Genomic DNA, 17615 nt, shown 5'->3' with positions numbered 1-17615 from the left:
GGAAACCTAAACTACTCTAATTACATAATCACATGAAAAAATGAAGTACCATGTCAGTTTAATTATAAAATTATTTCTTCTTAATCTTCAATTTTAAAAGAAGTTTGAGTTTTTATAATGGAATGTGTTATTCCTGATAATGTTAAAATGAAAAGTATTGCTGGATAATGAAAATTTAAGCTTTTGTTTTGTTTGTATATTTTGTTAATTCTTTCCATTTGATGCATCTTTTAAGTCTCATGTAATAGGCCTGAATTTTAAGATCTTGGCACTTAAAAATTAATGAGCTGTGATAATAAAAAAAAGTAAATTATTATTCTTTTTTGTATTATAGAAAATAAATTATTTAAAACAATGCTTTCTTAATTTTGAATTTATTTCTATTAATTACTCTTTGCATTCTTATCATCAATCAATACTTTTTTATAAAAAAAAATCAGCTAATGCCTTTTATTCCCTTATAGGGAGTAGGTGAGGCCATTAGCCCTATTTAACTTTTTGGAGACTGAGTGGACAGTTCAATCTCAACTGGTAGCCACTCAGAGATAGCTGGCCCAAGGCTATCACTAATTTAAGTGACCTGCAGTGAAGAGATGGCTCAACAAGTGCTGCCATCTCATTGTTCCCAACCCTAACACAATATTTTTAATGTCTGAAATGGTGTGGGTTCTATGGTAGATTTTCTTGAGTTTATGGGATGAAAAACTGAAGTTTCCAGGAGGGAAAAAACCCACTTGCCCATGCCAGAGATCAACTAACTCAGGAACCAGTCAAAAAGACTTAGGAAAAAAGTTCCTCTAGTCAGCGACTAGAATCGAACTAACGATTCTCTCTCTCTCTTCAGGTGGTTTAGTGCTGAGGAGTACAAACACCACTTCCACTGAGCTACACAGGTTCCTATATAATCATTTATTATTATGCATAATCATTAATTTCCTGATATGTATTGTCTAGGGAGTAGTCAGGCTGTTATGACATCACTACATGATTAACTTTACATTATTAATCTCCTATCAACAATTTTTCTCCAAATTATTTGTCATCACTGCAATATTGTTATATTTACATTTTGCATTTCTAAGACACCTCTGACTAAATCAACCCACTTGGATCTTCCTCTTGATCTTTTCTTACCATCTTGGCATCAAACACCTGTTTTGCTGATCTTTTTTTTTTTCTTCGATTCTATTTAAGTGGCCATATCACATTAGATTAGGCTCTGCTCACACATTCTTGAATGCTGCCAATGTCAAGTTTCTTTCTAATATTCACTTTTTATATTTAATATTTTCCTTTTTTAATACGATTCTACCATTAATGCCACCTGTTCACTCCTTTAATTTTTCAGAGCCCTATAGTCCTCAATCAAGTGCTTTGTTTCTAACCCAAATCTCCAATCAATAACTTAAAACTAGTTTGAACACTGCCTTATATAGTTCAGTGTTTTGGCTAATTTCTCTCTTATTCCAAATAAATTTATTCAAATGCCTCCTCACCATACTAGCTTTATTTATTCTGCTATCTATTTCCTGCTTTTATTTGCCATCTTCACTAAAAATTGTACCTAAATAGTTGAAACACTACTTCTTCTATAGACTCTCTATTCAGAATTTAGCTGAAGTTTTCTATGATCCTACCTATTTTCATAGTTTCTTTTTATTAATGATGTTTATGCCAAATTTGTGATAACTTATTCAGTTTAGAGAATCCTGAAGACTTGCACTGGATATGTTTGGAGTACATAATCTCTGCCTAAAGCAAAGAGTTAAGTTTGGTATCTCCAATTTTAATATCAGGTTTAATGCCACTTGCTTTCATAATGTGATCCACGCATCCTTTTCTTACACATGATTTAACATCAAACCATCTTCCTGTATTTCTTTTTTAACTGCTGATTTACAATTTAAACATAGACTATGTATTGCTCTGTTATAATGTTCCATTTACCCAATATAACTGCAATATTTTGAAAAGCTTTTCTCTGTGCACCTTGCCATATGCCTATTCCAGATTTACAAAACTTAAGTACAGATACTTACCATACTCCCATGATTTCTCAGCTATGTGGGTAGTCTGAAAAGTTCTCAGCCTAACAATAAAAAAACGAATTTATAATTTTGAAATTATTTTTATTTTTCAACATAATCTCCCTTAAGACTAATACATTTATTCCAGCGATGTTCCAGCCTCATTATCCCGTTCCTGTAGTGGTTCTCAGTAAGACCTGCAAAATACCCCTTTACAGCTGCAATCACCTCTTAATTGGAAGAAAAACGCTGACCAGCAAGGAAGAGTTTTAGTTTTGGGAAGAGATAGAAGTCAGAGGGAGCCAAATCTGAGGAACAGGATGGATATTCCAACAATTCATAGTGCAGATCCCTTAATTTTCCCATTTCCAAAACACTTTTGTGGGCAGGCGTATTGTCCTGATGAAAGATGTTTTTTTTTCTTCTGCAAACTAGGTCTTTTCTCATGAATTTTTTTCCCTAGTCTGGTTAAAAGATCGGAATAATATTCCCTGATTATTGTTTTACCTTTTTCAAGATAATTAATAAACAAAAATGCCTTTAGCATCCCATTCATGGAACTGACTTTGTCTTCTTTGGCACTGAACAAGCGGCTTTTGACTGCTGTTTAGATTCTGGTGTATAATGGTGAATCTAAGTCTCACCCATAGTAATAAATCAATGCACAAAATCAGTTTTATTCCTGTTAAATGCTCCAAGCACTGTTCAGAGATTTTCATGCAAGTGTGTTTTTGATCTATTTTTGATATGCAATTCTTCATGCGAAATTTATCCTACACATTCTTTTGAAATGCCTATAGTCTCAGCAATTTCACACACTTTGACTCGCCAGTCATTTAATACCATATCGTGCACTTGATTCACATGGATCATCTTCAAGGCTGGTACAGCTGCATTAAAACTCTGCAGCCCATTTCTTAATTGTCGAAAACGAAGGAGAAGAGGGCCCATGAAGTTTTATGAACTTTGAATGAATTTCTTTTGGCATTACAAAGAATTTTATAACCGCACGATACTTGATTTTATCCATTTCAAGGGATATAGACAACACTTTTGCTTCAGACAGCTCTATAAAGCAAACTGCTTAATAGAAGAACTTGCAATTTCACATGGATGCTTATAGCAGATGTACCAACTTAGAAAAAAAAAAAAAAAATCTTGCTGATAGTGTTGCCATCTATGGTCAAGGCCAAGAACTTTTCAGACCACCCCCATATTTGTCATAAAGTAAAAATCTTATCTTGACAACCTCTATTTGGCCTGAATTCAATTTGTTGTTCTCCCAGTATCTCTCCCTCAGTTTTGATAAGCCTATTTTCAAGTATGCTTGCATAAATCTTATCTGGAACTTAGTAGAGAAATTCCTATACTAAGGAAAAATTCACTTTCAGTTTCATTTCATTTTTTATAGATTGGTACTTCAAGAGCTCTTCTCCAATCATCTGGAGAAGAGCTTTTGAAGTACCTCCTGACCAGGCCCTCTGAATTAAGCAATGTAGCCACCACAAAATTTTTATACCTCCATGTTTGAGCATTTCTGATCGAATATCATCCTCCAGCTGCCTCTTTGATTTCAAGTTTTTGATGACTTTTTTGACCTCATGTATTGATGTGTACTCTTATTTGCATTTCTTTTAATTTTCTACTACAGTTCTGTCACTGCTTGTTTCATTTAATAGTGTTTCAAGGTATTTACTCCTGACATCTAAGATATCTTTATCTTCAGTTTTCATGTTGCCTTTTTCATCTCTAATTCCTTTTACAGTAGTCTTTCCCCAATTTTCAAGCTTTTATGATAACTTTCAGAACATTTTTGCCACCTTCCTGATATTTACTTTCTATATTTTTACTGAAGTCTTCCCATGATTTTTGTTTAAGTACTTTCACACATAGCTTAGCTCTATTACATTTTTCTTAGTATTCTTTTAGGGCATCTGCTGACTTATTTACTAGGAACTTTTGGTATGCTTCCTTCTTTTACAGGAGTGCTTTAACATCTTGTGTCCACCATGGTGTGATTATTTTTCTATGCTTGCAGACAACTTCAACACTTGTCCCTATCTTAATGTTTCCTTCAGAGTTTGCCACTGAATGTTTACATTTTACCTGTAAAAGTTGCTCAACTTTAATTCTTTTTAAAACTTTTTTTTTTTAAATATTCTTGTCAATTGGAGAAAATTATAGAGGAAAGATACTAAAATATGGAGTATTTAAAGAAAGCATATTAAATAACCATATCTTTTAACCAATATGCTATTTTAAAACTATAAAATTTTAAAAAATGACAGCTTATTTGAGTAAAACTTTCAATATCAGAGCTGCCTAGATATTATTGCACTTATGACCTCAGATGATCTGCGAAACCTTAATCGAATGTACTAATAGAAGATGAATACAAAGGCTTCTGGGCAGAGTCTGTCATATTTTCTTAATTTATACTATGTAAAAAATTGAAAAAATGAAGAGCATATAAAATTAATATAAAAAAAAAAACATGGCAAGCATGTGCGATTGATGTTCTATGTGAAACATCTCTGTAGAATTATAATTTTTGTGAGATAAAGTTCATCTAACAGTTATTCTTCCACAGTCATTTCTCCTCCTAGATAGTCATTCTACAGTCATTTCTCCACATTGCAGAGCTAATTGCTTTTCATATTCAAGTTATGCTTTTTTTTTTTTTTTTTTACCATACTAGTCACTTTCCTGGCCTGAGTCTTATGCTTTTCGTGCATCTGTACTCCATTCCTCTTCGTATACTTCTTCCATAACCTCTTCATCTGCAGTTCCTGTTTGATATTATTTGTCATCCACTTTACTCAAAAAAGTGCAGTAGTGTATTTAGGTTTTACCTTTGCAAAATCTAACCACACCACCCATCTATAGATTATGACAAGTTGGTAATTAAATTGAATGAGGCTTGATAATAAATTAGTTGTTAGATAGGGGATTGGCTATCTAATAAGCATCATCAAGTTGTGTACAGGGGTAAAGTATCTAAAAACAAGATATTCACCATTGGTGTGTGTGTATGTGTTCCTCTGGGAATCTGTTTTGTGGTTATTACTGTTTAACTTGTATGTTAATGATATTAGGGGAAGTTTAAACAGGAGCACTAATTATTTGCAGATGTAAAGTTGAGGCGCTATGTAATAACATAACTATCCTTCATAATATGAGAGACTGCTTCAGAATTAAGTGAAATTACAAAGAAGACAGCAGCAACTGGTGTGCACCATTCCAGGTGCATTATTCTTGAATGATTCTTTAATTTACCAAATATTTGATTCATAAAATTACACAGTACAGGTAACTCTCATTATACACAATTTTGTTATCTATGATTTCGCATATACGTAGTTTTGTTAATATCAGTGGCAGCTCGTGGCTTGAAATCGAAGGGGTGCTGCAACTTTCGAAATATACATACACACTATAAGTACAGTATACGTGTTTGGATAAAATATAACATGAAAAAATATTGTTTATAATCGATAAAATTATACAGTTTGGTATAATTCAAAATTACTTAAAAATATAATCCATTATCATAGCTCTAATAATGTTCTAAAATAAAAACTATAACAAATGTTATGTCTTTAATTGTAATGTCCAAATATTTAAAGAGACAGAGCAAAACATAAGCACTATGAACACTATACTCCTGGCACAAACTGCATATAAACAACATTGGAACTGCACGATGGACAGTGCCGCATTACGCTAATAGCTCGCATCTTACTATGCCATGCATATGCTTGCACACATAGCAAATATACACACTGTAAGTACAGTGTATACGTGTTTGGATAAAATATCAAAATTATTGGAACATTTAATAGGAGGGCATCCTTTGCCCTTCTAAGTGCTTCAAGATGGATTTTTATTATTTTTTGTACAAAATAAGAGAATTGTATAGGATCGTTGATGATAAAATTAAATATTACAAGCAAATATAAATAAATTAATAAATACATTTATATATTGAGAAAAATTGGAGGCGCTGTAGTTCTACAGTGCCTATGCATGAGCTGCCCTGGTTAATATAGTACGTAAGAACTACTACTGTTTCCTCTACAAGGTGTGGAAGCTTCTGTGCATTACCTTGTTTCCCACTTCATTCGTTGTGTTCAGTGGCTCGGTGTCCATTTTGTGTCCCTACTACTTTATTGGTCAGTGTGATATTTATATGTGTAATTAACTTCTGCACCTTTTATGCCAGATGTCTGGTAAGAGAACAACAAATTAAACTAAGAGTGAAAAGAAGAATGTGAATAAAGATCAACTGAAGAAAAAGCCTATGAAATCCTATTCTTCAGAGGGTGAAGTTGAAAGTTATGAATCAGTTTGATAGAAGTGAATGTAACATCGACATTCAAAGGGTCATGGGTCTGAGTGATTCTACAGTGATAATGACTAATACAATTTGCAAGCGTCCATGAATCTCGTGATCAGAGTAGCAATCTCATGCCATGCAGCTGAAAATATGGGAAGGATGCTGGCTATTTGGATTGATAGAACATGTTTTTGTCTGGGGCAGTCATATGAGAGAAGGTGAAGTATTTGTATTAAGATCTGAAGAAAGATGAAAAGCAACTAATACATTTTGCTGAAAATTGTAGATGGTTCAGCTATGCATTTTACAATCTCAACTTGACGTCTGCAGCTGCACATCACATTGCCACTGGTCATGAATTTCTCTTCAGAGAATATAGCAGGAGGTTAAAATCAGAAGTTGAAAACTGCAAGTCAGTTTTCAATTAAAGATTCTTTGAAAAGTAGTCTTCAACTTCAGCATGTTAGCTAAAGAAGAGGTGATTAAAAGATGGTTATGATATATGAATTATGAAAATAAAAAACTATAATAGTTTTCTTTTATATGGACTGAATATTTTATTTACTATTATGCCATAATATGTATGAAGGAGAGGTGCATTTTAGATTGAATTAAATTAAGATTACAAGCTCATTATGATCCTTCTGTTTTACATATTTTCGATATATGCTGCGATTCTCGAGACTGCAACCCCCGCATATAACGAGAGTTACCCGTATATATTACACACACACACACACACACACACAGACAGAATATTAGATTCATAAAAATGGATACATCACTGTGTGACTCATCTTCTGGCAAGCACAGTATTTGGGAAGTGTGTGAAAAGATCATATTTTGCAGAAGTAGTCAGTGTATTTCATAGCACAATACACTGTGCTATGAAATATAATTAATTCAACCATAATTTCTTGTTGTATATATGCTTCAGTAAAATGTCCAAACAAAGGAAGAAAGTTGTGCTGCTCTCTATATAACAAAAGCTTCCGTTAATTGAAAAAGTCTGAAAAAGAAAAGCAAAATATTTTCCACAATGGTTCATACTGTATGACATGAATAAAAAAAAGCTGGAGGAATTTGCAAGGGACTGATAGTGGTTCCTCCTAATTCCCTTCCACTCATCAAAAATTTGAGTTGGAGAAACTCTTAAGTTCTTATTTTGTACTTGTGAGGAAACATCTCAGACATTCTCAAAAATAAGCAAAAATGAATTCTCTAATGCAGTGGTCGCCAAAGTGGTCAATATCGACCCTTGGGGGGGGGGGGGGGGTCGATAGAAAAATATAAGACATCACTGTACAAGTAATATTTAATGCGGTTAACTTGGATTACCTCCATCCTGAATGACAACTCAATTAAGAGTGAATCGTGGGAACAGTGACATAAATAGGACCTGTAAGATGGAGCAAGGTCATGAAAATAGTTACGGAGGGCCAATCAAGTAGGCCAAAATGACGTATTTACCAATAAAGGGATGTCGGTGGTTTTATATAAATATATTTTATATATTATTTATCCCTCCTATCAAATATGTGATGTTAAGAAGAACGTCAAAAACAAAAACGTATCCCTTTGACGTTAAGCCAATATAATAATATATACTATATTATGCATACAATAAACATAATATAAGTAACTATAAAATAAACAATCTAAAAACTCGCATAAGCGTCTTTTTTGCTTGTCCTATTATAATTATGTAATAGTAAAATAGAGGGGGGTCGATAAAAAAAAAAAAAAAAAAAAAAAAAAAAAAAAAAACATTCTCCTTCTCCAAAGATCTTCTTCCCACGGGAGAGTGGGATATACCAAATCCAGTGCACCTGTAACTTACCTTACATTGAAGAAACTGGACACACAATTCCAATCTGTTAAGGAAAGGGGGGAAAGAACACAACACACAAAATTTTGGTAAATCAGGCTTCTTGAAGCATGTTCTTATCAGAATTAAACCTTTCCAGCCAATCTGGTATGAACATAAATTTAATTGATTAAAATGAAATTTTGATCAATCATCTTAATCTAAACAATAATGGTGTCCTAAAAACCAAGAATATGGATGGTGTATTCAGCCTACGTAACTTCTGTTTCAGACTGTCCAGCAAACCCTTGCAGAAAATATTACAAACAATGTCAGCTCTTATTTCATGCATTGGCCACCATCAATACTGTTTTTGTACAAATTTATTTGTGAGTAATATTTAGCATAATTTTCATAAATTTATCTGTTTCTGGGCAAACAGATAATGAGACTCTAGCTTTGATGTAGCCCTCCCCCCCGCCAAGGTCAGGCCAGTAGTGTTAATGGTTGACCAAATTAGTGACTGTAGCGTGTACTATTTCTATTATTACATAGCTTGACTCTTTGTATATGTGTGTACCCCCCCCCCCCAGATGACCTTGATGTGAAGGTCAAAACATCAAATGATTATTTTAGTTTGTTAAACTGAAGTTATTACATAGTAGTTGTTTCTATAATTTATTAAAATGAACGCTGATCACCATGTACCTATGGGGAGGGGAATGCATATTTATAGCACCTAAAATTTTAGCTACTTGATGCCCAAACATACTGGCTCTGCTTATGATGAGCATATTATTATGATTGTAGTAGTGAGGAAACTCAGCATATTCAATGTGCATAAGTAATTTCATTTGGACACATGTCAGGAACACCTAAGTAGATTGTCATAATGCCTATTCTACTCCATGGGTGATTTAACACTTTTGATTGGATTCAAATCATCATGTTTTACTCTGAGTTGTGACTACTTTATAGGACCATAAACTGTGTATGCTATTTTTGAGCTCACTAGCTCAAGGAAGATCTAGAGGTATATTTTGAAAATTGGAATAACATGTCTGTTTCATTGCTGTGAATTTGAACTACAATAAAATTAAGTTGAATTCCAGTATCGCAAATGCTTTTGGATTTCTAAGTAGTCGATAATTATTATTGCCCAATGTAAACCACCACCTTGCTTATTTGGGGAGGGGGGAGATGAGGACTGTAGTACTAGGAAAACCATTTTTTACAGAACCAAAAACTCCATTTTAGTTCTGTAAAAAAAAAAATGGATTCCAGTTAGTATTCACAATGCTAATGTGTTATGTACTTCTAATCTTTTGTGGGTGAGATCATCGTAAAAAAAAAAAAAAATGCTTAGTCTAGTTGTCTTTAAAAGTTTGTGTTGTTAAAAAAATTTTTCATAGAAAATATTAATTACTCAAGTACTACCAGTGGTAACTCTTAGAATGTGATTGAAATCGAATCATGAAGAGTATAAAAGAGTTGCCTGCATAAGTCGCATTTGGTTTAAATATTAAGTTGAACAACAAAAAAAAAAAAATTATTATACAGAACTGCTTTAGAAATATACTTGATGACTGACTTGTGCATTGCTTTGTGCTCTTCATTTTTCATAGGCTGCTGGCCATGTTGCCGCAGGAAATACTCAGCTCCGATAAGAAACTCCACATACCCACAGGTAGGCTCCTGATGAAGTCTAGAACTGCAGCACGACTTCTTAATCTGAAGAAAGAGTTCCTTAATGTTTTGTGATATAGATCTGAAATAGCTTTTTAACTGAAGTTGGCTGAAGTGATATGTGGAATTCAATTATTAGCTGGTTTGCTTACATTCTTAATATCTAAATTTTGTGTCCTGATATATAAAGTTACTTATGAATTTAATATCAGAGTATTTATTATACTCCTCTTAGTTATGATTGGTGTAGTTAAGAATACTCATTGCACTAGTTGTACTGATAATCATTTAAAAATCCTTGATAAATAATTTGCTACTCTTAAGGACATACAAAAATAGACATACCATTTTTGTATGTCCTGCAGTCACAATGTTTCATTATTGTAATGAAAATTTTGAAAGCATTGTTTTAAAATGTTTGAAGTATTAATCATTTTACAAATGTAATAAAAAGGATTATATATGACTAAGATTTTATTTTTAATTAACCAAAATCTTCATCTAAGAATTGACCATTCTGTTAAATTAAGCACTAGTTATTATGCATTGATGTAATAAGCCATAATTTGGTCCCAAAAAAATGAACCAGTTTTTGAAACATCTTCGTAGGTTTTTGGTATTAAGCAAAATGTAAGCACCTGTTGAGTTTGTTCTGTAGGTAGTTCTTTCCTAGATTCCACATAGGTGGATTTTCTTGAAATTTATATTTAAAATCCTTATTGAACTTGTAAGGGGCATAATGTTATTAACACCTTATATATCCAACTGAAATGAAAACTGACATGGGCATTGTCAGTTTTCATTTCGGTTGAACCATGTGTAGAAACAAAATGTGTCAAAATTATGTCTTGAAAAATTATATAAAAATATGTCTACAAGGTTCAATTCTGGTTTCATTTGGACTATTTTAATGTCAGAATTAAGCAAATCGAAATTTCGATTTAATATATGCAATCATACATATACCAAATTTGTACTAATGATGCACTCCCCTCCCCCCTCTCAAGAATGCAATTATGAAATGTACATTTTTTATGTTGTACTAGCTTTTTTTTAATAACTCAAATGGAGTATTTTCAATTTAAAGTATCAAATTTTATTTCCTAATGATTTCAGTCAAAGCTATGCAATTGTTTATGCTGATATTTATACAGTACCAGAATCAGAACTTAAATTAAAAAGGGGGAAAAAAAAACCCGTTTTTACTTAGTTTTAAATTTACAATAGCTAAAGCTCTCAAAAATCTGAAAGTCTTGGCAATCTAAAATATTCTTGTTAACGCTGTGTAAATACATACAATAATAAACATTCATTCCCACTGATACTTAATTTATTATTACCACTAACATATAAAACAAATAGGCTAAATAATTACTGTTCTGATGAAACACTCAAATATGCAAATATTTTGTAATTTACACAAGGTAAAACTGAAAACTGCACAACTATAAATGTGAATATGGCTTACTATTTTTTTTTTATCAAACAAAATTCTAATTCAGATGGTAAGCATAAATTTCATCATGCTTTGTAATACTCTGTCATAAACTATGTGAACCATGGGAAGGTTTGTTTTAGTGGATAGTATGCTATATTGAATTTCTCTAATTTTGATATAGCATTGTATCTGCAGGGCTTTAATCAGGACTGTTCAGTTTTTAGTGAGAGCAAGTTTATTTAGCAGTGTTTTACTACTTACAGTGGGAATTGACTGTACCATTGCTCACTTTGTGAAAGACTGAAGTGCCTCGAAAAAGTTCCAGAAGGTTCCTACATTATCTTTTAATCAACCTTTGTGCACACAAAGAAAAGTTTGAAGAAACCCTTGACATTTGATGAGTGGCATAGAGGTCTGTCTACAAAGCTATTGTTGTATAGTCTGCCTTCTGTTCTTTGCAGTTCAGTTGCCAGTTTCCTCTGTCATAGTAGATGGTCAGTTTGCCTCTCTTCGGTCTTTTTCCATTAACAGCAGGAGTAATCCAAGACTCTGTAGTTATCTCCATAGTCCACCCATGTACATTAATGACCTTCTATCACTAATCAGATCTTATCCATGGTTTTGGTAATGACATCATTCCTCTTTTTCCTTTGATAAGCCTTGTAGTGCTCCAATGATCTGAGCTTCAAGACCTTTCATAACCAATATATTAGACACTGATCTCCTTGCTATTCTCCAGTAGGAGTTGAACAATCTGGTGAATTACAGTACTACCAAAATGCAGTCCTGTTATTTTTCATATGAAAGATCTTGCTTCTTCCTCTTATCTTTGACAATTTCCAGTCAGGATTAAATTTCTTTGCCATTAATAGGAACATGTATGTGTTTAATACAAAAATAAGTAAACAATAAAAATTTTATAATTTATTATGAAGATCCTTTATACCACATTAACACGTTGATTGCAATTAGCCTATCGAGTAAACTTGCCACCTGTGCCACAGGGTTGTTAGAATTTTCTCTTCAAAAATGTATAATTGTTGATATGTTTGTCACTGTAACTATGAAATTTTTTTAGCAAAACAAATTTCAGAACTCGTGTGATTATCTAGTCCCTTCCAGGTAGAGAGCATGTCACTTCTTAACCCATAGTCACATGCTCAATGCAAGTACATGACTAGTATACTAATATTCAGTTCAAAAAATATAATTGATAACCTGTAGTTGGCAGTCAACATGTTCAGGGCATCTTCAGTATGAAGTGAATTGGAATAAAAGTGCAAGCAAGCAAACATTATAGAAAATTAAGCATTGCTAAAGTGAAATTGAACATGAATATAATCAACAGATCTTGATTATATTAACATTCTAATAATGTTATGTAAAGAAAATATAAGCAGGATAGGGATACTATCTCCCACAGTGGGAATAAGTGTAACCCATCAGATCTGTTTAATGAGAAATACAGCCATTAATCTGCTTTGTCTAATGGTTTCAATAATTCCTACATGAACAAAACCATAAACAACTATAAGAATCTTTTAGCAGTATATCCATTCTTTATTAGTTATTATTATTTCTCACTGTTAGTCATAATGGAACGTGTTGCAAAGATACTTAGGCCTCTTGATCTTCAGGTGACATCCTGGCCTGTCTGTAAGATTTCTTCAGATACCTCATGTGCTTGTAACTCCCATTTTGTTCAGCCTGTGTCATAAACATGAAAATTACATCAAGTAATTTAGCTGCCCTGGTTGGCTGAGTGGATAGCATACCAGCTATCCAACTGTTTATTTCCATTGCTGGTTTGAGACCACCACCTTGTTTATGGGGAAAAACTGAAGTGGCTTAAAAATGTACCATATTTTATCTCTCAAGCAGGGTTTCTGGATTTCCTAACCTTTCGCCCATTCACAGCATTGATGTACTACGTGCACTGATGTATAAGTTTTATGGCCCTCCATGGGAATAAAGGACATGCTATCTTCTCTAAGCATGGGTTTATTGGAAAAAGACTAATGTATAAAGTAGTTTTCCTGAATTAAAGCATAGCAGCAAGAAATACATCCTTATCTCAACAAACCTGATGGAGGTTTATTCCCATTATGAGAGAGATAGTGTACGTTAATACTCCTCTCAATAAATGAATTTTTTTAATCACATCATTAGGACTTTAGTACAACAGATCATACCGCTCTATTCAGATTCACAATTTCATGTTATCATTGTTTAATTTTACATTACATTTGATTCTGTTTGTATTTCAGTCCAATTACTTCTGAAGATCCCTTCATACACAGGCAAAAATTTTGTAACTTCCTCTTAATGGGAAAAAAATTCGTATTCTTTTTTTAAAACCATATTTCTTAAAAATCACATTCACAGACTCCTCACCCTCAAAATATTTGTTCTCTTCTGTTCAAGACACTACTTACCTGTTTCATTCCTAACACTGTATAAATTCCAAAATACCCTTCTCGTATTTGAAGTGGCACATCGAAAGTATTCTTAAAAATGCTTGAGCTGTCTGCCTAATGATGACTCTTCTCTTACAGACTCATTCCAACTCATGTTTTCATATGTTCTGCTTCTCTACATGCTTTTTACAGATATTTTTTGGAGAAAGGTGCTGCCTCACCAAACTGGCTACCATCACGTTCCTCTGCTTTAAGCATCTGAAAATATTGAACAGCTGTTGGTCAATATTCATATGCAGTTCATCATCTGATTTTTCAGTCCAATCTCTCCAACTTTCTTTAATTCCAACTGTGTTCTTTGAAACAGCTTTTCTTGTACTGTTTTTATACAGGACTGCAGTCCAACAGTTCAAGAAGCACATTAATAAGTTTCTTCTGTATATAAAAACAAATCTATCCTTACTCAACCGCTAAGTTTGTTAATACAGATTAGCATAAACTTAGCAGTTTAACCAAGTTTATAAACATTTGAAAATTATAAAAACATTTGGCATGTTTTAGCTTTGACTATAATATTGAGTGTTATATTTCAAAACTAAAATTAAGACCACTCTTTGACTCCATGGGGTCTTGTGGTGGTAATAATAATTATAATCATTTAAAAGCTGCATTTTTATTTGACTAGTTGATTTTTATAGAGTTTTTGAAATCCTGCTGTAAAATGTGAAAATAAAAACTTGACTCTCATTTAATTGTCACATTACCTATTTGTAGTACAAAATTTTTTAGGATTCTGCAACCTTCAAGTGCTAGTGATGCTGAATGAACAGCTGCTAAATACCACAATTTAGATTAGTAGAGTATTTTTTTTTTTTTTTTTTAAATTCTGAAGATATATATATATGACTCCTATCCACAAAAGATTTTTTTCCTAAACCTGTAATACATTCATACCTTGGGTATATATTGGAGGGGAGGGGGGTAAGGAATTTCTTTATTAATTTTATATATTTTTACACAGTCCAGAATCTCTTCTCTAAAGACCAAACAGGCAACTTTTTAAGCCATTTTAGTGTTTCATTCCAATAAGTGAAATATTGGTCTCAAACTGAGCAGTGAAATTCATCTTCCACCTAAAGACTGTCACAAACATTCATGCCCACAGCAGGATTATTGGAACTTGCAATCTGTTGGAGAGTGGGTATAGCCATCCTAACTAGCAGATATGTTGAAATTAATTATTTCAGTTAAAAATTTACAATCGGCACAATATTTTTTCTGTTTGAAAGATATTTTATTTGTAAATTCTAGAAATGCTATCATGTGAATTTCAAACTTGAGTAATGAAAAAGAGCATGAAACTTTTTGCCATTTCTAAATTTGATTTTAGAAAAACATTTTCTCTAAAAAAAAAAAAAAATGCTATCAATTTTGTGTTCCTAAGCAGTTATAGCGTTTTAGGAAATAATTTTCATGTTTATTAGATACTGTTAGTGCTTATTTTGTAAAACAATACATGCTGTTGGTACTCTTTGTATATTTATACTAGGTAAATGTGTGAAAATTACACATGCTTTGACATCTGTATGTCAAAACATCACTATTATTGTAAAGGTGCCAGTGCACAGTACCACTGCATACCATCCCAAAAAAAGAGCTCTGGTTACTGTTATTGTTTAAACATGAAGCTAAAATATTTCTGTATTTTCAGACCTTTCCCACTGAGCAAATACACATCACTAGAAAAGCCATATAGCTTATTCTAAGTTCTGTGCTTATCAATTTTTAGTATTTTCACTATTAAGAAGCATTTAATAAAGCAAAAGTATATTTCTTTTATGAAACAAAATTGAAAGAATGCAGATATAAAAATTCTGGTTTAATGGAACATCAGCAAGTTAGAGTACTTGACTTCAAGGATTTTTATTTTATGTATTCTTTTGTTTTATTTTATTTGTATTTTTGGCAGCTAGTATGGGAGGGGGGGAAGAAGAAGATATCAAGTCAGAGTTCATAAATATGCACTCTACTTATTCTATATATAATGTGTATGATATGTACATTTTTAATATGTATAAAATGTAAATCTAATAGGGATGTGTGTTAATTCTAATCTGTCTTTACAATAAATGCCAAAGCGTGTTTTTTTTTTTTTTTCACCCTTGCATTTTATTCATATCACATAAATTGTACCTTGAAATTTTATTTTTTTGATAGTTTATACAAACCATGTAAAGGTAAACAAATGTTCTTAATAAACATTTTTAAAATGCTGCTAAATATTTTTTTTGTGAGACCACTATGATTACCAAATTAAAGACATTTTTCTAAGTAATAAAAAAAAAAATTAAAGATGTTGGTTAGCTTAAAATGGCTCTTGTGTAACTTTTTGTGAGAATCATGCAGCTGATCAGATTAGTAGTATTATACAGGTATTCTCCATGGAGTTAGAAGATTCATCATGGAAGATCCATTATTCACACAATACCTATCATACCCCTCCTTAACCTTTAATTAGTCGCATGGGTCCACTTTTATGTAATGGGACTAATTTGTCTTCTTTCTACTCCCTTGGCACCTTCCCAGTACTGAGGTTTAAATTAAACAGCTTGATTAGAGGAGCTGCTAATTACCCTGCACATTCTCATAATTTTTCAATATTTTAAGCACCTCCATTTTTCAATCTCTTTTCTTCTATTAGTCAATGTCACATCTGGCATTGCAATGTTACTACCTCGATGGTACACCCTTGCAAAATGATCACTCAGTAACTCGACTATATTTTATTTGGTTCTGTTATCTCCCCACCATTACTCTTTTTAAAATCATCCTTCCATAGTCATTCCTCTTTTTTCTTGCCACATAGCAAAAGAACTAGAATTCTTATGATCTCATCAGCTAGCTTTGGCCTTCCTTACCATATAAGTTGCCTTTCTTGCCTGTGCCTTATACTGCTCATAGGCATGCTGATCATCTTTTTTCTTTATATAACCTTTATACCACCTCTCCACAACTTTTTCTTTGTGTGCAATGCTTGCTTAATGAAGATACAGACAGAAAATATATGGTGATGAACATACCATTGATGTTTTTATGGTAATTTTCAACATGTCTGGTTGCTAGCTTTGTAAATATTCTATCATAGATGGACGAAAAAAAAAAACAGAGTTGGAGCATGAAATGTATTATTAGTTATCTTGTGTGTGATATAAAGGCAAATAGGACATTACATTATGTTGACAAAAGTATTTGGATACCTTATGTGCCATGCACATTTAATAACTTACCACATGCAAATATTCAGGGAGTGTCTGCGTAATTCTGGTAATCAAAGGTGGTATGTGCTGCATGTTTTGGCTGTACTTAATGTCAGGATGCCATGTTCAGCTGAACTGACAGACTTCCAACATGGGATAGTAGTTGGGTTTTACATCATTTAGTTTTCTGTTCATGACATTACTACCTGTCTCACTATGCCAAAATACACTGTTGTTTGTCATTTGTATATGAAAAAGGAAAATGCCCTGGGAGGCTACTGACACTCTGATCAAGATCTAGCTCTGTCTTGGAATGTTTGAGCATCCCTCATATCATCAGTGATGGACACCAAAGTCAATCTGGAAAATGCTGCAGGGACATTTGTCAGCACTAGAACTGTCCCCAGCAGCTCTGCCATGGTAACTTAAGTTATCAAGGCAGGGCTGCTTTTGGATGAATCAGAATGCTGAATTCGCTCCAGATCACATGTGCAAGGAATGGAAGAATATTCCTTTTGCGATGTATCAGAAATTGGTTGAACGCATGCTCTTGAAGGGTGGTTGCTGTCATTCAGATCACTCAGTACCAGAAATGTAATTAAAATGCATTGTTTTGACCACAGCCAGGTGTCCAAATACTTTCAACA

The 17615-nt window shown here is 32.9% G+C and overlaps 2 protein-coding genes across 7 annotated transcripts in view; one reads left to right on the top strand and one right to left on the bottom strand.

The window, feature by feature from the left end:
• Positions 1-17615, bottom strand: part of LOC150105499 (prostatic acid phosphatase-like) — a 381909-nt gene that overhangs the window by 56332 nt on the left and 307962 nt on the right. The window lies entirely within an intron of this gene.
• The window catches only part of LOC150105500 (natural resistance-associated macrophage protein 2-like), a 244546-nt gene that overhangs the window by 184489 nt on the left and 42442 nt on the right, over positions 1-17615 (top strand). Inside the window, exon 15 of one of the 6 annotated variants that reach the window (XM_090394216.1) lies at positions 9796-15808. The exons of the other annotated variants lie outside the window; for them this stretch is intronic. Within the exon in view, the coding sequence (XP_090250342.1) occupies positions 9796-9869 (74 nt within the window). The 3' untranslated portion in view covers positions 9870-15808. Of the gene's footprint in view, positions 1-9795; positions 15809-17615 lie in introns of those variants that run through there. 6 annotated transcript variants of the gene reach the window in all.

Source organism: Typopeltis vanoorti, chromosome 6, assembly GCF_054136105.1.
Source record: "Typopeltis vanoorti isolate ZY-2024b chromosome 6, IOZ_Tvanoo_1.0, whole genome shotgun sequence".
Lineage (NCBI taxonomy): Eukaryota > Metazoa > Arthropoda > Arachnida > Uropygi > Thelyphonidae > Typopeltis > Typopeltis vanoorti.
The sequence above is the reverse complement of the archived record's forward strand: the minus strand, read 5'-3'. Positions and strand labels throughout refer to the sequence as shown.